Raw genomic sequence first — 23,524 nt, 5'->3', positions numbered from 1 at the left:
CGTGCGAAGCTCGCGTGCTCGGCGACCCGTCTGTTTTGGATATAGCCCATTTTTGGGGTCTCCCGGCCTTCTCTATGCTTCTCTTGCGTATCGTCTGCATTGAGACATGGCACCACTGCACTACGGGACTACGGCAAGGTGAGAAATTGTGTTTGACAGTGTGCGGCGCATTATAAGCACATTTAGGCTTAGTTCGAGTGGCGCAGTTAGCGAAAAACAGCTCCGCCGTCCTGGGGCAGTTAATTTGAGTTAATGCGTCATCCTGGTAGATGTTTGCGACGCTTTCTGTGAGCCCCAGCATTACTGTAACTTATTTCGGTAGTTTTTGGGGCACGCTTGCCGCGCCCGGCTTATGGGCACGTTGCAAGTGCTAGGCGGCGCCCCGTCTTTCCGACCCCTAGCGCCATCTGTTGCGCGAATGCGGTAGGATTGCCCACGGCGTCAGCAGATCGCGCTGCTTGTTTGGCGCCCTATCAAACGGTAGCGATGGCGCGAAACAGCGTGTCGATATTAATTTTAACCGGATTTCGGGAATTACAAGATCTTCATAGCTTTTTTCGTGAAAAGAATTTAGAGAAAGGAAGTCGTCTATCTGAAGTGGGGCACGTCTACGACGTGAGGGAAGTGTGGAACTCGCACTGATCGGAAGTGACTGCTAGGTTTATTCCGCTAACGAAAAATAATGCACCAGCGAGATGCGTGAAGCTCAGCGTAAGTTACTTCGTTATCTACGGTGTGGACGCATGAAATTATAGGCGACATTGATTCTTGAAGATCGGCGACAACAGACAAATCCTAGCGGGGAGCTGCGATAATATTGCCGTACTGGCATTGCAGGGAAGTGTAAGGATGGCGCGGTAGTTTCCCTGTACATACAGGACGGTAAATACGAATCCAAAACATCTCATCCAAGAACGTGGGGCGTACGAACGACTCGTAGGACCTACCAGAGGTATTCTAACGTTGCTCTCCCCAAACACACACAAAAAAAGGGGCATGAACTTACCAGTTGTGTTATACTGCGCTGGGAAATTGTTTTCGCCCAAGTTACTGGAAGTGCGATACTTTTATGTTGCGATTTTTCAGTGCGTGCAAAGGAGGTTCCAATAAACCACGTTGTCAAAAATTTTGGTGATCTCAACTGCCCCTTAGTTGATATGCTGGGCGCAGAAGGGTGTATGCCAGCTCAGCCGGCTGCAGCCCCTCCTCAAATCGCTCAGCAAGCCCTAGCGCTGTTTGAATGGGAGAGGATTGGGAAAGAGTTCCACAGCTTTACTGCGGTACAGTGTCGGAACAAACTACGTTGTTTGCTGCATATCCTGGTACGCACTGCAGGCAGTGGCGTAGCAACGAGGGGGGTGGGGGGTCATATACGTCTGAAGACACACGGAAATCGTTGATATCCTCGCCTTCCTCGAATAAACCCGGGTGGTGGGGAGGTGACAGAAAACCTATGGGCCCCGGGTGCCAGACGACCTAGCTACGCCACTGACTGCAAGTGTCCCGTTCCTGCCATCATTGCTGTAAAAGCAAAGAATTCAGCGTTATAATGCACTTGGCATAACACCGGAAAATAAAGCAGCTTATGCCGTCGGACGAGCGCTATCCAATGTTGACGCCGTTCTGCTTCATACGGTCGGCTTGGAAACCTGTAAAACTTTGTTCCTCGTGAGTTGGTATACATGCTGTTGCGGCCCACTACTCAACAGCTAGGGTTGCACTTCGGCATTGCTCAGAAAAGGCAACAGCTACGCGCGAAACAGTGCACAGACAGGCTTTCCGAAGGCAAGCGGGCCGGTCGTATCCTGCCGGTTCCGTGCTTGCCGCCGCTAGGGGCGCCCTAGTAGGCGCCGGAGCTACGTTCGCAACCTGCCTATTGACGCAGTACACGAAAACCGACCCGGGCGTGTGACGCATTTGCCCGTGTACATGCGTGCACTACGTCGTAGCGCCTAAGACAGACAAGTTATCGCGCATTCTGTGGCCCCCAACATTATTGTAACTAACGTCATTATATTTGGGGTAGTTTAGAAGCACGGTTGTCGCGCCCGGCTTATTGACGCAGTTAGCGAAAAGCAGCTCGGCTGTGTGCCGCAGTTAGTTTCGCGTGTACTGGATCTTACTGGTAGAAGTTCGTGACGCATTCTCTGACCCGAAAAAGTATTGTAATTTATTTGGTAACTTTTTGGGATATCTTGAGGCTTGCTCGCCGCACCTGGGGTTGTGAAGCTGTTAGCAAAAAAGCAAGCCGGCCATAGTTAGTTAGTTTTGTGTGTACTGAATTTCAGTGGGACAAGTTTGTGACGCATTTTATAGCCCTGCAACAACATATACCTTATTTCGGTACTCACGCTTCTCGAAAACGCGACGAGCGATTGCCGAGAGTGATAACACGGGAGTGTTGCATGCGTCGGCAGGACGCGTAAAAGATAACATGGAGGAGCTCAAGAACATGACATGTATGTATTCTGAGCGACTAAAAACAGGCTTTGCACCCACGAGTCTGAGCTGAGTGCGATTAGAAGGCATTCTGCGAGCGTGTAACATCGTCTGGCTGAGCCTGTGTTGTAGCCACCTTTGTGTACTTGGCGTACCATCGTGTCGACTGAGGCCAAGTTGTTTCGGAAACGCGCAGTCACCCGTGTATTTGTGCACTTACAGTGCAGGAAATAATGCCCGGGAAAGGAGGGGTGCTTGAAAATCGATGTTCAGATTTTGTGGCATTGTTTGGCAGGAGTCTTTGCTGCGAAATGTACTTAAAAGTGAATTTATCTGTAATGCCGCTCATTCACCACTTACGCACGTTTCACCTCTACACGCAATACTCCTGTTAGGTCAATATTCCGAAATGATACATGCTTGTAATTTACTTTCTTTCAGCTGATGGCATCCGGTGGAGCATCGTACGGCAATGACTGCTGCTTACCTGGTGCCAAAACTTTGGATGAATGCAGAAGTCCGGAACGAGCATTTATATAGAGCAAAATAAACATTTCATCATTTCAGAAGACGTCTTTAGTTTTCTATATGAAATTGCACCTGACAGATTCGGCACAGTCTTGTAAAGGTCAATCGCAATAATTTCTACTTAATAATGAAACGATTCCACGCCAAGGCCACGCGAGGTTCAGCAGAAGCGGAAAAAAAAAATGAATGCCGCACCGAGCAGCGGAGCCGGCGCGGCGTGTACCAACTGGTGTTCAAAACGCGCGCGCCCAAAACCGACACCGGAAGGAGTCAACAACCTCCGCTTGGTGTGCTACAGTCAATTCGGCCGCTGGGCTGTATGGGAGTGTCCGCTCTTGTTGAAATTTCTTTCTCTATGGTGATATGTTGGCGGCATACGACTGTCATGCAGGCATGGGAAACTTTACCTTGCCTGCTCCGCTCGGCGCTTTATGCGAGTTTTCGTCTCGTCGGCACCAAGTGCACGCTTCGGCGTCATTATGGCTTCTAGCATTATAGCCCATAAAACTAAAGCCCCTTAAAAAGCCCCTCACCAGTTCTGGCCATTTTGAGCTCACAAGCGCAGAGCATACAATACTCGACAACGATCGTGTTTGCAAAGAAATGCATCGCTACGCGCTGCGGTAAGGGCTGAAATTTCAATCCGAACGCGATTTCCATCTTCACTCTCGGCTAATCCACCCAGAGAGGGACGATGACGTAGTCGGGATCCTGCGCTTACGCAATTGTGTCCGCAGTGTGACGTCGCTCGTGGTGACACGTGACTTACATAATTATTCGACAGCATCTCTTATTTGTGCGATCTGTTGCTTGCATTGATGAAATGAAGTTTAGAGAAATAATAAAACACAAGAAAGGAAGGTCTGCGTAGTTTTTGTTTTACTTTCAACGAAGCAAGAGAGATGTACTTCCGCTTCGTCTGCCTGGTCTCACGGTCGTATGGTCACGTGCGCAGGTACCGAAACTATGCCATTTTCTACCGTGTCCCAGCGCGTGATCATGCTCTGCGATCCACTTGTTCTGCCTCAGTATTCGTGTAGCACTGAATTACACCACTAGTCATGTTTCCTTGTACACAGCGCTCAATATCGTGCGCTGCGCGAAGGAGACAACAGCTCGCGCGGGGCGTGGTCAGTGGAAATGCGTAGGGAAAGAAAAAAAAAGCGAGAAGAAAAAAAATGAAGGCTGGGCCTATGACGTATGCGTCACGCAATTCTCGAGGTCTGATACGGGAGAACGCCGGGAAGGAATTTCGTTGCGAAGGCAAGACGAAGCGCGGGGTGAGAGCGTCTTGCTTGGCAGTGGAGCCCGCCTGCTGAAATCATATAGGTTCGCGGCATTGAAATACTGTCTCGGCTATTAATGAGCCGATCTAAAAAAAAGAGTTGCGGCAGAACGCTCCCTAGAGGACACGTAACGACTTCCAGCGTATAAACAAACTTTGCTATGGGGCCTGGTGAGGGGCCATTTAAACTTCGTAAACTAGCGCCACGCTTTGAAGAATGCCGCCTCCTCCTCGCGCGTTCTGGACGAGGCCGACGCCGCGTCGCTATTGGCCTAATAGCTTGACGTGGGCCCTCGCGCTGGCTTCGTTTGTTTAAAGCCGTGCTTCAGCGCCATATTTGCTTGTAAAGCGTCTGCGGAAAGGCAAGGAGCGCACGTTGGTGCAGTTGGTATTCTGTGTTGTTTGGTTAGCGAACGCCTTGAACTAAGGTTTGTGCGCAAGTGCGACGTCGCTTCACGGCATTTTCGATCACGATAACCCGCTGCGCCTTCGTTATGCCAAAATAGTTTCAGAAATGACACGAAGCTCTTCTCGATACCGTCCGGTAAGCGCTACGGGTTCACCCAGCTCTTAGTTTTGGAGGGTTAAGAAAGACATGGTTTCATCAAATTGGGAAGGAGAACTTCAGACCAACATTTCGACACGACTGTACGAGGTAGTTGCGAGTCTCTCACAGTAAGTCCTACGGGACGTGTACTTTCTTCATATCAGCAGTGCGGGGTCGTATTTTGTGCGCTTAATCGTATTGTACGCCAACAGGCTTCATATCGCGGGCATGCGAGGCTGCGTCGGAAAACGTGATTGCGAAACATTTAGGATTCGGCGAATAGCGAATAGCTTTGTCGAATAGTGAATAGCTTTGGCGAATAGCGAATAGCAAACAAAGCGAATAGCTTTGTTTGCCTCTTTTGTTCGTGTTCATAATTGGCGATCGCCCAGTGGATTTGCAATAGAAAGGAAAAGTGTGCATGCTCTCCCGAAACCGCGTTCGTCGCCAAACGACAGCATCATAAGTCTTTGAGACGTACGTGGTAATTCGCGTCAGCTTTAAAGTGTGCGCAGATTAAGATGCGGCGCTGGAGCACTCGCAAAGAAAACGTGCGGTCGCCCGCTCGTTCACTGGCTGGTTTAGTCGTGGTTAGCTCGTTCGTTTAGTCGTTCGCTTACTCGTCTGTTCAACTATTACCTCGTACTATCACTATGTCTCTCAGACACACGTTATGACACAACTAATGGTGCCTCAAAGTGAACGACTGCATCATTTCACTTACTCCAGTTGCGGCCGCGTCATAGCGCGGTCATCACTTCACTGAAGTCATATCTCGCGAGTGTTATTTTGGAGTGAGCGTAACCGTCCTCAATGCACGTACTTCAGTGAAACTCGCATCGCGACAAGTACCTCACTTTGTGAACGGACGAGCTACCGCACGATAAAATGCGTTTAATGATGAGTCACTAACCTGAATGAAGCGCTGTAACCGGATTCCCGCTTCGCGAACGAATACTAAAAAACTGACTTCATTTTCTATATACGCAGAATCCCTGCTCGATGATCGGCCACGCGTATTTCTGCCAACTTTGAGGCACGAGAAACATAATAGCACCAGTGACCACCTCTGAGCCTTTGTGCGTGCTTGAAAATTGGCACGCACGTTGGCGGTATTGTAGCTTGTAATACTCTTTCGAACCTGCAGAGCAGCCATAATCCGTGCCCCCTGCCGGTATTTGTACGTCATAGCTGATACGCGCAACGAATTCACATGGTGAGGACGGCGCAGGTTATTTAGGCTACTGAAAGCTTGCTCCAGGTCCGGATATTGGCATTCGATTGTAAATGTGTGATTTGCAACCATTCCCAACACGATGTTGCGACACGTACTTGAAAAATGTTGGGTACCTAATTGTAGCGCACGCGATACATTCGGAGTCGTCATGGCATAGCGTTAGCGCTCGTCAGATATTTCTTTTAAGCAAATATTTCTCAACACAGTGAAAGAAATGCCGGCGTCACTGAAATTGTATACTATACAATATGAATTTCTATACGGGCGGTTGCCCGTATAGAAATTATACGCTGTACACGAAGTTACTCGGAGCTACAAAGCCAACGCAAATGCTTAAAGCGCATCGCCTGGCTATGCGTGCATTCACACTGCAAAAGGTCGTCGGCTACGCTCGAGCAGTGTAGGCGGCACCACGGTCGAGGAGGACGCGTGAAAGAGAGGAGAAACGAGGAGTGAAGGCGGACAGTGTCGTTACTTTACGAAGTTTAAGCGGGTTTACATAAAACCACGCATAAAACTGCTCCCCCTCTCTCTCTCTATTCCCTCGCTAATATTCTCCCCACCTCCTCCCTCAACTGTTCTTGCTGTTGCGGGTTAGCACGGAGATAAATGCGGCAGCTCCTGCACAGCATTTGTGAGGGGTCACGCCTACTTAGGCGTCCAGAGGGCGTTGTGCAAATGCGACGCGGCGCAAATATTGACAGGAACTTCTCTGGTCGTCCTTCCTTTATGCCACGCTCCTGTGATGTACTAACGCAATAGCGTCTAGGCCCTCGTGTCGCAGAAATCCGGTGTCGACGCCACGAACGTTGCAATAATCATTCTGAACGATAACCGCGCAGGCCCTCCACATGGCGCACACATTGTCTCATGTATTTTGCACAGTTATTGCTCAGAATTTTGAGAACCACAACTCATAAACAAATGTCGTAAAAGAAACACCGATAGCACATGCCTTTTATATTTTTGTGACATGGCCATGTCTCGACTACATCCCGACGGGGCCACCGTTAGTGGCGTGCGTCTCAACTACGTCCTGACGTAGCCGGCGTTAGCGGCGTGCCGGACAGCAGCAGCCGCAGCATCCCATAGCAGCCCACAACAACAGCGGTAGTGGGAAAGCCGAAGGAAGAGGCAAAGACAGCTTCGCTTTAAAAAGTTAAATATAGTAACCTAATTAGCTTTCGCGGCTGAACATTGCGGAGCCCAACTTTTACCAGGTTCAAGAGGAAGCTTGAGCTCGGGGCCCAACTCCGACGCGACCTATTCAAATATATGTAAAACGCAAGAACTTTTTCTGGAATACCCCTGGACCGATTTTAATGAAATTTATTGCATATGAGAGAAGAGGTTAAATTCGAGTGACTGTTGGAAGCGAAATCTCTATTCAGGGCCTGAATTTTGTCAAAAGGATTTTCAAAATTTCGATAGTTCGAAAATAATAGGATCACGAAGCTTACAAATTAATAGCGCTGCATCAAGAACATATATCGCGGTTCTGTAAGACATCCATTAGATCAATAAAAGCGGACAAATTGGATATGTCAGTTTATATCGTACGTGAATTTGTTACATCGAGTACCGGGGTTCTGCAAAAGTTGTATTTACATATTCCTAAATTTTTGAGATTTATGTGTGACATATCAATTTTGTCCGCTTTAGATGTACTATTAGATGCAATTCACCGAATTGTGATTTCATATTTCTTTGACGAGTTAGATTTGTAAACTTGATAGTTTTGTTTTCTGAAAATTTTCTGAAAATCAAAAATTCGAAACAGACACTAGATTTTTAATTTTACTTGTAAATGCAAAATTCGGTGCAGGGGTTGGCGAGAAAAAGGAATTATGGTTTTACATGTATTTAGGTGGGAGCACCCGAGCTAAAGCTTCCTCTTAATGGGACGCTCTAATAATTGACAACGAAACAGAGAAATCTTCAGTCAAGCGCAGCGTTGTGCGCGCGTGAGACATTGAAAGCGGTTGAGAAGGGAAGGCGTTAGTTCTGTGATGTCCTTCTGCTTGTTGCATAGTTGTAATATGCACCTGTGACCACGCACGCACTACGTTTCCGCTGTCGCCAGCATGTTCCGTATACATTTATGTATATTTAAGCCATGTGTTTTCCTAAGCCGTATACTCAATGTAGACGCTAAACCATTCAAACACGAAAGTTACTAATACCAGGTCCTTGACAAATCTGTTTCTCAACAAAATTATTCCTCGGAGGCTTGTAGAATTACAGTGCTCAAGCAAAAGGCAAAAAAATTTCACTCGCACCAGATATCGTTTAAAGATAAGTGCAAAATAAAAATGATGCCTATCCCACGCACTGTGGGAACCGATGTACGTGAAGATTTATTTACGGTTTTCTTTGACAATAATTATCGGTGATGTTGATGGCGAGAGTACGAGAGTAGTGAGTTGATGATAAACGCTAACTCGCTTGCAGCGCAGCTGTTTGTCTGTGGAGTGCCAGAACACACACAGAGACGTGTTTCCGTGAGGCCTTGTAGTGCGCCGTTGCTCATAACCTAGGGGAGGGCTGAGCATTGTCATTGCCTTGCATGGCACATTGCATCGTGGCGAAAGCGTTGAACTATAAGTGAATTACTGGGCTCATAGAGTTTCTCACTATAACACCTAGAGGGTAATCTGGCGCCACCGTCTATGGGAGTTTCTTAAGGGGGCACCGTGCCGTCATGGGAATGACGGTATATGTGTCTGCGAGGCTCGTGTTGGCTGGTGTCGTAAGAGGCTTCGTCTAAAACGTGGATATGGCTACGCAAATAACGCGTTCTCAAAGTAAAATCTTCATAAAATGTTTCCATTCACGCATATTACATCTTTACTCACCCACAATGCATGACCAAGCGAAGAAGAGCAAGAACAGACGACCAACTGTTTCAAAGCGAGCGCGAACCTTGTCGTCTGTCCTCCAACTTTAGCGGCCCGCTGATACTTTTTACGTAACATGTAGTCGTACACACAATAACAAGTTCTCATAGTTAAACAAACCATGTTTTCGCGTAATAATAAAGCTAAAACAGCTTTTCACGTGCTGCTCTAGTAGAAAATGAATCATTGTGACAGACGGAACGGTACTTGCCAAGCGCGTCTTCAAGGTGTCCTGTCTCTACGAGAACGATGCCAATCCGAATCCACAATATACCGGCATTCCCATGCATACCACAGCGCGGCAGCGCTAGATTTCCCTCTAGGTAGTGTAGTGAGAAACTCTATGACTGGGCTGTACGTGCCAAAACCACAATCGTATTATGAGGCACGCCGCAGTGCCAGACTCAAGATTAGTTTTGACAACCTGGTATTCTTCAACGTGCAACTAAGTCTACGTGCACAAGGATTTTGTGTTTCGCTCCCGTGGAAATGCGGCTGCCACGGTCGGGATTGAACCCACGAGCTGGAGCAGTACCATAGACGCAGGGATACCGCGCCGGACACAGAACTGATTTGGCGTGGGATCGCTTCCCTAGTGTCGCCCAGTTGTATGGCGATATAATGCGGCTGTGCGTCCGCGCGCCTTGCATCCGTTGTGCACTTGACAAAGTTGCATGTTTATTTTTCATAACTAGCAGGAACATGCCGTAGCGTACCTCGAAATTAAATTTATCCAGTTTGTACGCAACCGACGTCGAGTCTGTGCGCTCGGACATCTTTCTGAGGCTATGAAGGGAAAGCTAAGATCGCGTGGCTGCTGTACTTGTGTTACCCGCCAAGTATTCCGGCAGCGTTAGATCGCGTTTTTGGCTGCTCGGAACAGACGCGGAATCAATGCCGCTTCCATGTGCGATGGTTTCGCCTTTCCCCAGACGCAGAAGGGAAAAGCCGCAAAAATAAGAAGGTTTGTCCACTCAGAGGCATGTCGTTTATTTAACTGTTACTAATGAGACGTTTATGTTTTGGCTTCCCCAACCTATACTAATGTGGATTAAAACACCGGACTCTTTTCTGAACCGCTCTCATTTGTGTGCGCTTTGCATCCGTAGCTTCACCTTTATAGCCACAGAAGGTTGTCCGCTAGTGTAGTTACTGCGTTAGCTCGATTTCTCAAAGTACCTTTTCCCTTTCCTGCCCTCCCACCATCTATGCGAGTGGAAGGTGCCAAGGCTGTCATTAACTCGTCTGTAAGTGATTGTGAAGAGGAACAGGCACTATTTTCCGCAGCCCTAGGGAGCACGACTCAGCGCCTTTGGGAAGGGGAGGTATACACAGAGAAAGAAAAGAGAGAAGAGAGAGGCAATTGCAGAGCCCCATACCGTTCGGTACCGCTGTCAGCTGTAGCCATGTGGCGCATTCACAATTTACACGACAGCCCCGTGTCCTCCAGAAACGTAAGAAGGTGGCTGAAGGCGGAGCCGTGTTTTCGGCCGTGAAACAGTAGCTGGGTTGCCGAGACTGCGGGGAGATCGATGCGTCGTAATGAGACGTAGAGCGAAGCGCTACGTCTCATTACGACGCTCTCTTTCCAGAAGGCGGGGCAGGAACAAAGAACATGATCGATTGTTTCGGCCTCGCCGCATGCCGTGCAGGCCGATTAACTCGTTTCACGACTGCATCCGGTCTACCCATTCTCCGCCTCTTCTCTCCCCTCCTATCAACCCTGCTCAACTCAACCAAATCGAGAGGGAAGATAGATATCTCCTCTCTGGACTTGTACCTTAGTGGATGGATGGATGGATGGATGGATGGATGGATGGATGGATGGATGGATGGATGGGTGGATGGATGCTATGAGCATCCCCTTTTGGACGAGGCGTTGCGTTGTGCCAGCAAGGTCTTGTTACTTTACTGCCTAATTTCCCACCTGTGTTAAAAAAGAAGAAACGAACAAAAAAAACTACGATGATTTCCCATAAACAAAGTTTTTCAACACCTATTGTGAACTTTGTTTCTGTACATTTCCGTCGTTTGTGGTTTCCCCACTTCCACAAATATTCCAATTGCCTCTTACTAATATCCATTGCGCACATCTTTACTTCCCCCGGCTCTCGCTGAACCCAAGGGCTTCAAGGATGCCAGTGATTCCTAAATCGACAGCTGGGCAGATTTCATCACATTTTAATATTAGTATTTCTAGTATTTTACATATTAATGAAAATGGGAAAAATGCCTCTACATCTTTGTATATTAATATTTCAGTGCTTAAAAAGATATTTGACGAAATTCCTTTATTTTGCAGGCTATGGACGTTTCAGACTCATTACGGATGCCCTCGTTCATTTCAGTAAGAAAAATGCAAGCACGGTTGAAGGAAGCTTTAAGAAAACGTTTGCTTGCGTGATCAATACATGGCGTTGATGATGTATGAATGGCACTTGGCGTAAGTTGAGAAAGTGCTAGGATTGGTGTGTTTCTGATTTTGTTCCTGCATCCAGAATTGCTAAACGTTCCTTGCCCAGGTAAGCAAGCCTCTATTGCGATTGGGCCACCCGGGCTCAAATCCAAAAACTTCCGTACTGTGGCGTCTGCTGAAGGAGTTAGTCGCCCTTCCTCACAATAAACAAGTCGCAATCGCTTTCATAAATCCATGCTCCGCTCCTGGATTAGCACAGTGGCTTTACTTGACTTCGTACTCCGGTGAAACTCCCCCGGAAGTCCGGCGTAAAGGAAAGAATGACATTCCACGAAAGATAGTTTCCACGCAGGGTTGTTTATTAATAATAATATGAGCCCTGTCGCAGCAGTCGTTAAGCAACTTTCGGAATGATGGTTACTGCGTGCATCTACAAAATCCACGTGCTTGCGACTACTTGCATTCTTGTCCCATTATTTATGGCTCTTTTTTCTTCAAAATTTCCAAACAGTTACGTTTTCCTCCTTTCATGAAGGCAGTAAGGCGCAGCATACAATAACACTTACGTTTAGTCATTGCAGATGATTGCATTGTTCGTCCACAGCTTTATTGAAAGCGTTGAATATGCAATGCCGTAAAGACATTTGAAGCTAAAATTGCATATTTTATGCAAATCCTTGCACTACGCATCAGTCGAATGCGTGCTGAACCTAATTACTTACAGCTCCCGTAGACTCTAGCGCCAGAGCTTCTTCTAGTAACTTTTCCAAGAAACTATGGTTTCCTGACACCGGCATCATGATGTCGCCTGAAGACGTCACGTTTTGAGCTCTTATATTTCATTTTTTCACGTTAACAAAAATTTAAAGATTCCGCACGTTGATATATTGACCCATAAATAAAAAGTAATTAACGAACTTCCTTTTTTGTTTACTGAAGGCGCGGACCTAACAGTTATAATCAGTGGACTCATACCTGTATAAATGTGTGGCATTCGTTCCTTAGCTTTCGAAAACGCACTTTTTCTTTTGGATGTCGAAGGCAGTTCCTGGAATACGCTTCATTCTTTCATAGCTTATTCAATTTAGGGAACCGTGAAGGGCTTCTGACGTAATTTTAGTTAGTCACCCAAGCAAAAGAAAGAGACACACTTTTATTCGCAAAACATCAACTTGATTGCGTCTTTGCTGACATAGATGTTTGTTTCGCCTTGAAAAGAACGCTCTGGAAGTTTCCAAAAAGTGCAATCGGGGCAGAAATTAGTTTTGTGGAAGTGCTCTGCATTATCAGTGTTACTTCCCATATTTTATAATAAAATGCACTATGTTTAATAGTTTATATGCCTACATACCATTTATCTCGTCCTTTCCTAGGTCAAGAATGTAAGGTACAAATTCACTACACGCTGTGGCGGCGTTGTGGCTTTGCGTTGCGGTGCTGAGCCCGAAGGCGTCAGATCAAATCCCGACAACTGTGGTCGTATTTCCACAGGGCGGAAATCCCAAAAAAGCCAATGTATATTGTGCATTGGGCATACGTGGAAAAATACCAGGTGTCAAAAATAATCCAGAGTCCCCCACTACGGCGTGTCTCAAAATTATATCTTGGTTTAGACGCGGAAAAACCTTGGAATGAACTTAATTGAACAATTAAAGAGATTCACATTAAGAGTATTTCTGTAGCAGTAGAAAAATGGGTAAGTACTCTTATAGTACTCACATGAACATACAGAAAAAACTCACCGCTTCCTAAGGAACCTGGCGACGTTATGATTACAAGCAAGATGTAATCGCGTAGAATGTGCATGGCAAGTATCCATGGATGATGCATTTTGCTAGAAATGAAGTAAAAGTACTGCGTATGTAGAGGCAATATAGAAAAACCGTTCATAATTCCTTTCCATTCCGCATACGTGAAACAGTTTCTTGAATGCCAAATCAATCGCAGTGTTACCAAATAAATCTGAGTGGCCATGCTGCTGTCAAACAAAGCAATAAAATAAAGCACTTGGTAAGTGAGGCCATAAATGCACGCAACCATAATCAGAACTGGTCTTTCACTACATAAAACAGTACCGATACTGTAAGGAAGGCGTAGTAAAGAGGCTCCACAGTAATGACACTACCGAGTAAAGCGCTTCTACAGTACATGAAAGTAACAAACTTGAAGTGCGACTTTAGGTATGCTACACCTTTCATTATGCATGCGACTGATCTAGGCTCATGACTTCTCTACCTCTTTCCCTCCCCACCCCTGTCATAGTGACTGTGCAAATACATATGAATGAATGAGAAGAAAGGAACTGTTTAATCGGAGTAGTTGTTTTCGGAAAAGAAATTGACAGTTAGACGATCCAAGGAACGGCATTACCTATGTTTGTTCTGCACCTCCGTGTCGGTGCGTTTGCAGGGGCCCATTCCAAAAAGTCGCTTTCCCTTGTTTTCCTAGGAACGTAAACCTACGAGGCAAGTTAGCCATTCCGCGAAGAGAGTCTTTGCTTGCCTTCTCACTAGAAACTCGTTCGCATATCTGAGCGGAAAAGCCACAGGCCAGTCATTGCGTAAGCTGGAAGAGCAGCTCCTTAGGAACTCCATTTTCGGCAGCACGCGCTGGAGGGTCTCTGCGGCGAAGTCTGTTCCCGTCCTTTTCCCGAGAATCATCTGAACTGTGCGTCCGGCTCCGAGGGTCAGCTTCGGGTTGTGGTGCTCTCTGCACAGTGGTCTGCTGAGCCCGACGTTGCCTGCTTGTAGCCGCGCGCATAGCTCGACGATTAGCTTCTTCAGCAGTGGTTCGTACCTTGCGAGGAGGCGCCATAACGTGTACCGAAGAGGAAGCACAGGTATCAATTTATGCGCCGCGCATGCCGCATTCCTTGACCCGCGGCACAATACGGAGCTTTTGTTTATTGAAAATGATGGCTTATTCTCATCCCTTTTGAAATGGGGTGGTGACTAATAGTCAACTAGGCCTGCTTGAATTAACCAGCTCCAGCTAACGCAGCGTGTAACTTCTAGAAGTAGGGATGCCTGGGGGGTCGGGCAGGTATTGCACTATCCTCGGGATTGGTCCACGTATGGGGAGTGCTTAACGCCTGCTTCACCTTCGCTGCGGATCGGCCTGTCGTTGCACTATCTTCGGGATCGGCCCACGTACGGGGAGTGCTTAATGCCTGCTTCATCTCCGCCGTGGGTTGGTCCGTCATTGCACTACCTCGGGGGTCGGCCCACGCATGTGTTGTTTTTTGCTTACCACGCCAACGACACGAAAATTTCCTTATACGGTAGAGCTATACAGCTTCGCTGTAAAAATTACTGGAATGGAGATGACGCCTCATAAGTGAAGCCGGACCACCACCATTTTATTAAAGGCAGGAAAAAACGTTAGCAAATAGCAGTGATTCTACGAGGCACTTCGTTCCTGCTCAGTGTCAATTAGAATGGTTAATTTTGCCGTGCAGTCCTTTGTGCCTGTGGTTTGAAACAAAAGTTTTTATACTTTTTATGTTCATTATGATATTAAAATACAGCCAACCTAACATTTTAGCTTGGAATCAGGAGCTTTTATTTTCCAAGTAGGCTAACGTTTCCAAATAACTAAGCAAAACAAAATGAGCGGTGAGCGGATTTCAGCTGTGGTCTCCCTTTTTCGGGGCAGTATAGGCAACCTGTGGCTTCGCCTGTGCTGATAGGAAACTCTGGAAGGTGTCACTCCAGCAATCTGTTTAAAGGCTCCTTGCGCGTAATCACAATCACAGCCCCACTAGACACTAGAGTCAGAGTCTGCCCTAGCAATTATTGTATGAAACTATGTATTGGTTGGCTTCTTCACTTTCCTCTTATTACATCATGGGTTTCCATGATGGATTCCCTACTGGTTTGCTTTGCCTCCTCATTGACAGCGCGTGAGTTTTGTGGAACGGTGAACAATGCATGGGGGTGGGAGGGGTAGACGCATCTCCTCCGCCTTAAAGGTGAAGGAGAACAAGAAACGGCTCGCGGGGTCTGGGCGTGGTCTGACATACCGTCTTTCTTTTACAATAGCGCAATCGATTATGCTGAGATTTCGGAAGACATAGCCCCGAGCATCCCACTTCTAAGCATATGGACACTACGGGACCGCATCTGTCACCGAAAGTATTCACCGCATGATCCGGGAACGGCGTCCAGGCCTGCTCAGTGCCTCTTGCGGACAGCGGCACTATTAAGTTCGCTCAAGCCATCTCTGTCTTACAAAGACTTCGCCGAATGACCGACGCGTTTGCTTTAATCGTCGGACAAATGCAAGCAGCGACGACCTTTACTAATTTTTACCGTTTTCAAGAGGGCCCCGCAGCCAGGATGCGAACCATCGAGTCTGTTGCTATTCAGTACGCGTGGAAGGACGCAGAGAAGCGGTTTTTTGCAGAACGGAATCTCCGAGGTGCAGCTCAGGCTTCGAATCTGTTCGAAGAGTGTGCCTATTCAGCTTGATCCAGCGGGACCGCTGTGCTGCTTTCCGCTTTCGAGAACCTGCCAAACACCTTTGACACTCGCTTTAAGCAGATGCGGTCACGCAGACGACCTCCAGATGAAGACATAGCCGAATACATTTACGACAAGCTGCCGATGCTTGGCACCGGCAGCCTTACCTTGGCTTGATCAGTGGCCAAGCAGTAAGTCGTAGATGTCATCCACGACCTGACACATGTTGCCTTTCCGTGTATGCGTTAGCGACAGCGCCTAACGCTTTTGCCCATAAGGCTTTAGTGCTACAGGACACAACTACATGGAGTCGGGCTGCCAGCACGAACACGTTTGCTACCTAGTAAGCTCCCCTGCTGCAATGTGGACACTCCTCCTTTGGTGACACTAGCCAGTGCTCTACCGATTGGTTGCACGCTACAAGACAGCAAGTGTGATATCAGAGCCGCACGCTGCCGTTGGTGTCAATTAGCATCTGCGGTATCGAGCTGACAGCACTTGCAGACACCGGCGCGGAGCCTTCCGCGCCGCTTCGGCTGCACACCCCTCCCACTCTCCAAAAGGTAAATCGAGCAGGCAACATTGCCCCGCGGCTACACACAACTGATGGTACAAAGTGTATAGGCAAAATCTCCGTCTTCGACAATTAGCTGGCGGACGTCATTCTTGGCGCGGACTACATCCTTAACAACGACGTGCCATTGAGCATTCAGGGCGGTAAAGTTAGGTTGCGCTACACAAACCTGTGTGCGCAACATACTAAGCCACAGAGAGTTGGGCCTTCCGGCAGGAAGATCTTTTCTGTCGTACCCAAGAAAGATAGCGCCCTATTTGGCGACAAAATGCACAATTTCCGACTCGCTTGAGCACCACATTCCGACCGACAGCCATCCGCCTATGCGTATACCACTGCGACAATCTGCCAAACGCGAACGCAGTGTCTTGCTGGAGAAGTACGTAAATGCTAGCTGCCGGCGTTATTATTCAATAGTGTAGTCGTTGGGCCACACCAGTTGTCCATGTTCACAAGAAAAATGGAAATGTGTGGTTCTGTGTTGAATATTGTAAAGTAAGTAATACTATTACTAGATCCTATCCGCTGCCCCGCATCGATGATGCCATTGGTACAATACGGAATGCAAGATTCTTTCCAGCGTTAGACTTGCGAGCTGGGTATTGGGAAATCAATGCATCCGAAAAAATAAGTTTAAAACTGCGTTGCGTACACCGTAAGGGCTTTACGAGTCCAACCCTATGGCATTCGGCTTGCGGACAGTTCCGATCACGTTCCAGGGCGCCAGGAACACCCTGCTAGGCACGCTTAACGATCACGGCTTTGTCGTGTACCTACAATATGTTATAGTTGTGCGCGCAGTCGAGGAACATCTTAGGACATTACACGAAGTTTTTTGGGAGGCTCTACAACGCCGGATTCCGACTAAACTATATTTGAAATAGTGCGAATCAACCATGTTCATCATCATCATCATCATCATCATCATCATCATCAGCCTGGTTACGCCCACTGCAGGATAAATGCCTTTCCCATACTTCTCGACTACTCCGGTCATGTACTAATCACGGCCATGTTGTCCCTGCAAACTTCTTAATCTCGTCCGCCCACCTAACTTTCTCCCTTCCTCTTCTACGCTTCCCTTCCCTTGGAATCCAGTCCATAACCTTTAATGACCATCGGTTATCTTCCATCCTCATGTCCTGTCCATGCCCATTTCTTTTTCTTGATTTTGACTAAGATGTCATTACCTGCCATTTGCTCCCTCACCCAATCTGCTCATTTGTTATCCCTTAACGTTACACCCGTCATTCATCTTTCCCTTGCTCGTTGCATCGCCCTCAATTTAAGTAGAACCCTTTTCGTAAGCGTCCAGGTTTCTGCCCCGTACGTGAGTGCTGGTAAGACACAGCTGTTATACACTTTTCTCTTGAGGGATAATGGCAACCTGCTGTTCATGATCTGAGAATGACTGCCAAAGGCAGCCCAGCCCATTCTTCTTCTTATGATTATTTCAGTCTCAGCATTACCTAGGGTGCAATGCCCGAAGAGAATTGTTTTGAAAAGTGGCATATAGCAACATTCAGGAAGGCAAGATTAACTGCTGGAATACGAAAAACGAGCTACGGAGGCGCTGAATATCAATTATTGGTTAATTATAGTTTGGTCTGTGCTTGTTGTTTCTGAAGTTCCTTTTTGTGATCTGGGCGTTATCCTCCGGTTACATTATTGTACGTGACATAAAATTTCAGTTGAAAGTCAGCGCCTTGTCCTGCGTTTTATCCCCGTGTTGCGTTCTCTTGCATTCTGCAGCCCTCATAATTTCTACGAGTGACATATATGCGCGAAAAACGCGAGAAAGTATTAAATATAGCCAACATGGCATGGGTATAGTCTCCCTGGCGTTAAGAAAAAAGAACGAAAAAAGAATATGAGCAGCTTGCCAAAGAGAAAGGTAATTTCAAGTGGAACGTATCACGTGTATGAATTGACAGCCATTTTATAAACAAAATAATAACTCACAAGCATTAAAGTCAAGCGATTAAAAGATGAACAGCGAAAACGTCAACAACAGTGAAGATAAATGTGAAAATAGTATGAAGCAACGAGTGGCTGATAAGGAGCGAAAAAATTAAACAAAAGCTACCTCTCACAATGTCTATTCCTCATGTGAACTAGCAACACCGATGTACGGATACATGCGAAACCTCGTTTTGATGCTATACCTGTGCAGTACATCTCCCTATTTTCACGCGATCGCTGCTCCTGCCACTTGCATATTGCGAAGGCGGGTGAAAAACAGGCGAACAACCACATGTGTTTGAATAGAAAAACAAGCTACTATTGTTGATCTGTTTCACGAGGTGTAAATTGGCCAACAACCCGTCATTACAAACATATGCAGTTTTGTCCTCGGCGTATTTCCTTTCCCAATGAAGAGACAACACAGCGAGTGCGGCACATTTTATGTGGTGGGATGTGATCAGCCAGTTCAGAAGCAGTGAGACGGCTAACCCATGGCAGGTTTATTGCCAACCACGCAATGTCTTTTGTCCTACTGTTATATTAAATTAGGTAAGAATAATCGTAATGATTGTGAGAACAAAAACCAGCTTGTAACTTCATAAGAACGCGGCGAAAGGCATGTATAAAGAAATGAATTGCTCCTTTTTCTTCCTAATTTCGAGCCAACAATTTGAGTAGTACTGAGCATGCCTTTCCCCCACCGCCGCAATTGGTCGTGAGTTACTATATTCAATAGCGATACAAGTTGCTGCCGTCTGTTGTGGCCTACTCCATTTCAAGTAGTCTCTGAGAAAGCTTAACGCCCAGACCATCTTGAAGCATCATGCGTATAGTAGAAACGGAAAAAGCTGAAAGTTTCCTCAAAGTATGTCAAGCGTTCTAGCTTTTCACTCGGATCCCGCAAGTGTTAGCCATCAGTTAAGGCGAAGCTTTCATTGCTGGGTACGAAGAACGCTGTTCCTATTTTAGCAACCATTTGCAAGTATAGAGCATGCTACTAAGTTGGGCACACTTTCACTGGTAAATGTTTCGCACAGCATTCAGTGCCCGGACATTCAGATCCCACGCATATCGACTATAGAACGACGACGATGGCATGACGACGTGGAATGATGACTACCACATGACAACAATGAGATGATGACACTGCACGAACAACACCCAACAGACCATGGTGGAATGGCCACGATGCCACGATAATCCCTGTACGACGAGCACGCGGTTACGACGATGTGATTGCGAATATGAATGATGATGATGGAAAAGCGATGACGTTATGATGATGGCAGCGCGATAATAGTGACGAAATGAAGGTCTAAAAACAACACACGGACGATCGATGACAGAGTAAAGACGGGGGAACGATGGCTAGGCCATAGCAACGAAGGAATACTGACAATGAAATGAAAGCGCCAACATAATGACGACAGAATGACGACGACGTCATGATGACGAAGGGGTGCTTCTGTCGGAACTTGAGTCCACGCTTATGTACACTACCGAACGCATCGGGCTACCTCTCTTTCCACTATGTGCAGTGTTGGTCTGCAGATTTATATACATTTGGTACGTGCCAACTGGGCAACACAGGAGCCTGCAGCCGGTACCGCAAAGTGGGCGAAAGAGAGAAGGAAAGCTTCGCTTCAGTACGACAGGTGCGGCTGCTGGATTGGAAACTCTCATATCAAGCAATAAGTTTATGAAACATAAAACATCAGGAGCTACCCTTGAAAATGTTCTCATTATGAAAATACATCGTGAGGGACTACATAAAGACTTCGCTTTAAACCGCTTATTCTGGTGTAGCAGCTATAATTCGGTCGTCTTTTCTCAAGCACAAACACTAAACACAAACTTGTGCAGTGACTCATACCTTGAAGCGCTTTGGGAGAGTCGTCGCATGTATGTCATCATAGCTAAAAGCGAAAAGCAATCTGAACTTACTGATGCCAATTCAAGAAGGCGAAGAATTCTCGTCTCCTCTAACAGTATATTCCTACGAGAGTTTCGTGTCGCAGCGGTCGTCATAGAGGCGTCAACCAGCGCCATGAGGATAGCAGCGAGTGTGAGAAGCGCCGGAGCGGAACAAGCGGAGGAGATAGCCATCGCCCTGGCCATCGCCGACGCGGACTGCCACATGGTGCTGCGTGACTGAAGACAGGCGGTGCGAAACTTCGTCAAAGGCCAAATCTGCAGGGAGGCTGAGCGCGTACTGCGAGCGCTCAAACTAGAAGAACGAAAAGTACGACTCAAGTGGTTCCCGGCGCACGCGGGCGACTCGTCGGAACGCAATGAGAACCATAATGAGACGGCACACGCAGCGTCGCGAGCGCTAACCAACCGCGCCCCGGCGACCGACCGTCCGTTGTGGTTCGGAACCAAGGACCGCATGACGGATTACAATGGAATCACGAAGGCCTACCGCCTGGCTCACAGAACTCTCCCATCCCCGCACCCGAGACTGAGTCGAGTGGAGGCGGTAGTACTGAGACAGCACCAGACCGGATCGCTACCGAGCCCGAGACTGACGAATCGCATGTACCCCGAGACACATCCGACAGATATGTGCAGAGTGTGCAGGAGGGAGACGGCAGACTACACGCACATCTTGTAGGACTGCCTTAAATATCCAGAAGAAGCAAAATAAAGAATGCTCCCACCGCGGCTCGAGGCAGCCGCGAAGAGCTACGACCGAGACGATGAGCTCTGGGCCGTCCAGCAGGTCCTCGAGGTGCTCAAACGGCACGGACCCATTGAGCCGGCAACGGCGAGCGGAGACCCGCGCCGAGTAACGGCCACTTCGGGGATGACATAGGCCCTCGTCGGGGCGCGCGAGCGCCCAAGTGCAGGCATAAATAAAGTTGGTTCCAATCCAATCCACTGTCGACGCCATTACAAATATGAAGGCTCTTAATAAAATTTGTGCGGCCGTACAGGCGAGCCAAACAATATTTCGGCTTGTGGAAGGCACGATTTCACGTAATTCTCAACCACAGTTCCGTAACATGCATATAAAACAATTGCACTGTCTATAAGAAAAGCACTTACGGCAGCCGGAATGTGAGGCAGGAGATTCAGGATAAGGAACTGCAGAAAATCTAATACATGTACTCATTACTCGTCAGGAGATTATTGTGCGTCATATATTTCCGCCCATTTTATCCATCATTCGCAGCGTCAGCCGAGTGCGTGGATAATTGGAGAAATTTCTTGTATGACTTCCAATACATCAATCTAATTCAAAGAGAAAGCTTCGAACTCTAACCTTTGAAATGGCTGCCCTGTCCTAAGCAGCTACAGCCTTATAATGTCTCATGATATTGTTACGTAGGAAGACGCAGACGAAAAGCTATGTACAAGTATATTTACAAGAAAATACGCTGCGCTTCGCCAAGAGGCAACAGCCCGCGCTAGCTTCTCATCGTCTTCGTCGTCTTCGCACTGCTCGCCTTTTCGTGATCGCACATATTGTTCCGTAGCACTAGCCCCGGCTGCAAAAGCGCCGTCCCGGAGCGACTAAAGATCGGACTCGGAAGCAGTGTAGTAGGCCTTGAGCCTACTGACATGCATGACATCACTTGATGCCAGAAGAGAGGACGAGGTTGAACCAACAGGAGCAATTTCGTAAGTCACAGGTGTCACCTGGCGCAGCACGTGGTAGGGCCCTGTGTATCGCGAAAGGAGCTTCTCTGAAAGGCCGACGTGACGGGAGGGCGACCACAGGAGCACGAGCGCACCAGGCGGAAACTGTACGTCACGATGGCGGGCGTGGTAATGACACTGCTGAGTCGCTTGTGAGGTCGTCAGTCGAGCACGGGCAAGCTGGCGTGGATGGTCGGCGAGGGCGATGGCGTCGCGCGTATACTCGCTTGTTGAGATCGCAGCAGGAGGAAGTGCCGTGTCTAGGGGCAAGGTAGGTTCGCCACCGTACAGTAGTTAAAATGGAGAAAATCCGGCGGTGTCGTGCCGGGAAGAATTGTACGCAAATGTTGCGTAAGGAAGGGCAATGTCCCAGTCATGGTGGTCTTTGGAAACGTACTTGGACAGCATGTCGGTAAGAGTACGGTTTAACCGCTCTGTCAGGACATTAGTTTGAGGATGGTATGAGGTAGTCAGTTTGAGTTGAATGGAGCAGGAACGCACAATGTCAGTGATAACTTTAGAAAGGAAGTTTCGACCACGGTCAGTAAGCAGCTGTCGCGGGGCGCCATGAAGCAAGATAATGTCACGCAAAAGAAAGTCCGCGACGTCAGTGGCGCAACTGGTAGGGAGAGCCCGAGTGATAGCGTATCAGGTGGCGTAATCAGTCGCGACGGCTACCCATTTGTTCCCAGAGGATGACGTGGGAAGGGATCGAGCAGGTCTAATCCAACACAAAAGAACGGTTCCACAGGGACGATGATCGGCTGGAGATGACCGGCAGGTAGCACCTGAGGTGTTTTCCGACGCTGGTAGGGATCACAGGCAGCAACATAGCATCGAACGGAGCGAGCGAGACCAGGACAGTAGAAGCGGCGGCGGACGCGGTCGTACGTGCGGGTTACCCCAAGATGTCCTGCAGTGGGTGCGCCATGCATCTCAAGGAGCACAGTCTCTCGTAGCTGTTTTGGCACGAAAAGAAGAAGATCAGAGCCGTCAGGGAGGAAGTTCCTTCGATACAGAATGCCGCCCTGGAGGACATATCGGCGAACGGATGCGTCGGTAGGGGTTGAGTGCAGACGCTCGATAAGTGCTCGCAGCGATAGGTCTCGGTACTGCTCATCGGTGATGTTAGCGAAGGCAGACACAGAGAAAATGCCGTTGGCGCTACTACTGTCGGCATCTTCAGGCTCGTCGACCGGGTAGCGAGACAGGCAGTCAGCGTCCTTGTGTAGAGAGCCAGATTTATAGGTGACAGTATACGAATATTCTTAAGGCCCAGCGACCAAGTCTTCCTGTAGAATCTTTCAGTGAGCATAGCCAACAAAGCGTGTGATGGTCTGTGACAACGGAAAAGGGTCGGCCATATAAGTATGGGCGGAATTTCGCAACCGCCCAAACTAGGGCCAGACACTCACGCTCAGTGATGGAATAGTTGCGCTCCGCGGGTGAGAGGAGCCTGCTGGCATAAGCGATAACATGGTCGTGGCCATGCTGGCGTTGTGCGAGTACTGCGCCAATTCCGTGACCGCTGGCA

General features: G+C 47.9%; 1 protein-coding gene across 4 annotated transcripts in view; it reads right to left on the bottom strand.

Annotated features, from left to right (window-relative positions):
* LOC139055981 (uncharacterized) overlaps positions 1 to 21,521 on the bottom strand; it is a 111,470-nt gene extending 89,949 nt beyond the window's left edge. For 2 of the 4 annotated variants that reach the window (XM_070533704.1, XM_070533707.1), the window contains exons 1-2: positions 21,397 to 21,521; positions 13,092 to 13,183 (exon numbers count right to left, since the gene is read on the bottom strand). In XM_070533704.1, the coding sequence (XP_070389805.1) occupies positions 13,092 to 13,179 (88 nt within the window). In that variant the 5' untranslated portion in view covers positions 13,180 to 13,183; positions 21,397 to 21,521. Of the gene's footprint in view, positions 1 to 5,712; positions 5,796 to 13,091; positions 13,184 to 21,396 lie in introns of those variants that run through there. The other 2 variants (XM_070533705.1, XM_070533706.1) reach the window with 2 other exon arrangements.
* Between the last annotated feature and the right edge of the window lie 2,003 nt (positions 21,522 to 23,524).

This window comes from Dermacentor albipictus, chromosome 2 (assembly GCF_038994185.2).
Source record: "Dermacentor albipictus isolate Rhodes 1998 colony chromosome 2, USDA_Dalb.pri_finalv2, whole genome shotgun sequence".
Classification (NCBI taxonomy): Eukaryota; Metazoa; Arthropoda; class Arachnida; order Ixodida; family Ixodidae; genus Dermacentor; species Dermacentor albipictus.
This window is presented reverse-complemented; position numbering and strand designations above follow the sequence as displayed.